The sequence below is a fragment of the Saprolegnia diclina genome, assembly GCF_000281045.1.
Source record: "Saprolegnia diclina VS20 unplaced genomic scaffold supercont1.17, whole genome shotgun sequence".
Taxonomy (NCBI): Eukaryota; Oomycota; class Saprolegniomycetes; order Saprolegniales; family Saprolegniaceae; genus Saprolegnia; species Saprolegnia diclina.
Genome location: NW_008246084.1, coordinates 177,776 through 179,266, shown reverse-complemented (window position 1 = coordinate 179,266; position 1,491 = coordinate 177,776). Strand labels below are relative to the sequence as shown.

Here is a 1,491-nt window from a genome sequence, read left to right as displayed (position 1 = left end):
GCGTGCATGGCCAGGTCGCGGACGTCGCGTCGGGGCCAGTTCTGGAAGGGTTGCACGACGTCCTTGACGAGCTTCCTGCACGGGTGCGTCGTCATTGCCGGGCGAGGTAGCGGCACGTCGATACGAATGTTGTGGAGCCGGCGCACTTGGTCGTAGACGGCACACAGGTGCTTGTAGGCGGCTGCGGTATCTCGAGCGGCGGATACGACGATCCGACCTTGTCGGTCGAGGTGCACGCGTCGCGGGGTTGCCTATAAATTCGAGCTCGAACGGATAGCGGGTTCAAATCCAGCTGCGCGCATGCAAATTCAATTGGCCGACCTCCTGCCTCTGCGCGGTGTACCCAATCGGAAGAACCGCCGTGCCGTAACCCGTTCGGGATTGGCAAAGCGGGCGTCGTTACTCATTTACCCTCGAAGGAAAACCTCCCACAACAAATCACCAAAAATACGCACTCTCGCCAAAAGACGCCCGCCTCTCAACGCACCGTGTAAACAAAGCAGAAAAACCTGTAGGAAAAATATCGCAATAGACTCATTCCAACAACATCGAGTCATCGTAGCCGTCCTCTTGACTCCGGTGCCCGGCGCCGTCGTGATCTAGAGTCACTGCGGCGTCACTACATCGACGGCGTGGTGGCGTACGACATGGTACTCGAGGTTTTCGTAGCCAGCATGTTTGTTGACGACCTTGATCACCCTGCACTTGCGACACTCCTAGCGGTGCACGACACGGTTGTCGCCCGTCTTAGGATGCGGGACGGTCACCTCCTCGATGAAGTCAAAGTACTTGTCCTTCATTTCCATACCAGTCAATTTTGCCGCGCCGACGTGCGGGACGAGCGTTGCTTGCGTGCGTGCATCGTATCAAAACAAGGAATACATTTTATTACGGGAATGGAGTCCCTTTGGCAGGTCCATCAAAGAGTTGGTTAACCTGTCGACCATCAGCACTTTTGACACGACTGCACTGTCAACTCGACTGTGCTGTCAAGACTGTGCTGTCGGCGAGACTGCTGGATCCGCACAACCGCTCTGTCGAGTCGACCGCTTCGTCGACTCGACTGACACGGCTGATTTCATAGGTCGATGATAGATACCTGGGTCGACCCTTTTTCAAATTCACCAATTCGAGTTTTATTTGGACAATAAATATTAATTTTTCCTGGGTCGACTTGCCGCGAAAATAAATAACTTGTATTTGCCGGAGCCGGCAAATAAATGATTTTTCGGGATTTATTTGTCGGAATTTAAATTCAAATATATCCAGATTATTTTATTCACATGTCTGGTCACAACCACTTGATTCCTTTCTGAAATTACCAACACTCACCCAGCACACACATTCCGGCCGAGCCCAGAAATGCAATCTCAAACGTCATAATTCGTTTTGCTTAGTCCACAATGACATCCAACACTGCGCTTCCTCCTAGTGACGCGGTGCACAGCGTCGCGCTCATGGTCGACGATGACAAAGTGCAGGCGGCGGCGC

General features: G+C 52.8%; 1 protein-coding gene across 1 annotated transcript in view; it reads left to right on the top strand.

The window, feature by feature from the left end:
* Positions 1 to 1,403: 1,403 nt before the first annotated feature.
* SDRG_06256 (hypothetical protein) overlaps positions 1,404 to 1,491 on the top strand; it is a gene marked incomplete at both ends in the record, with an annotated part of 1,715 nt that continues 1,627 nt past the window's right edge. The window contains one exon of the mRNA XM_008612024.1: positions 1,404 to 1,481. Coding sequence (XP_008610246.1) covers positions 1,404 to 1,481 — 78 coding nt within the window. The remainder of the gene's footprint in view (positions 1,482 to 1,491) is intronic.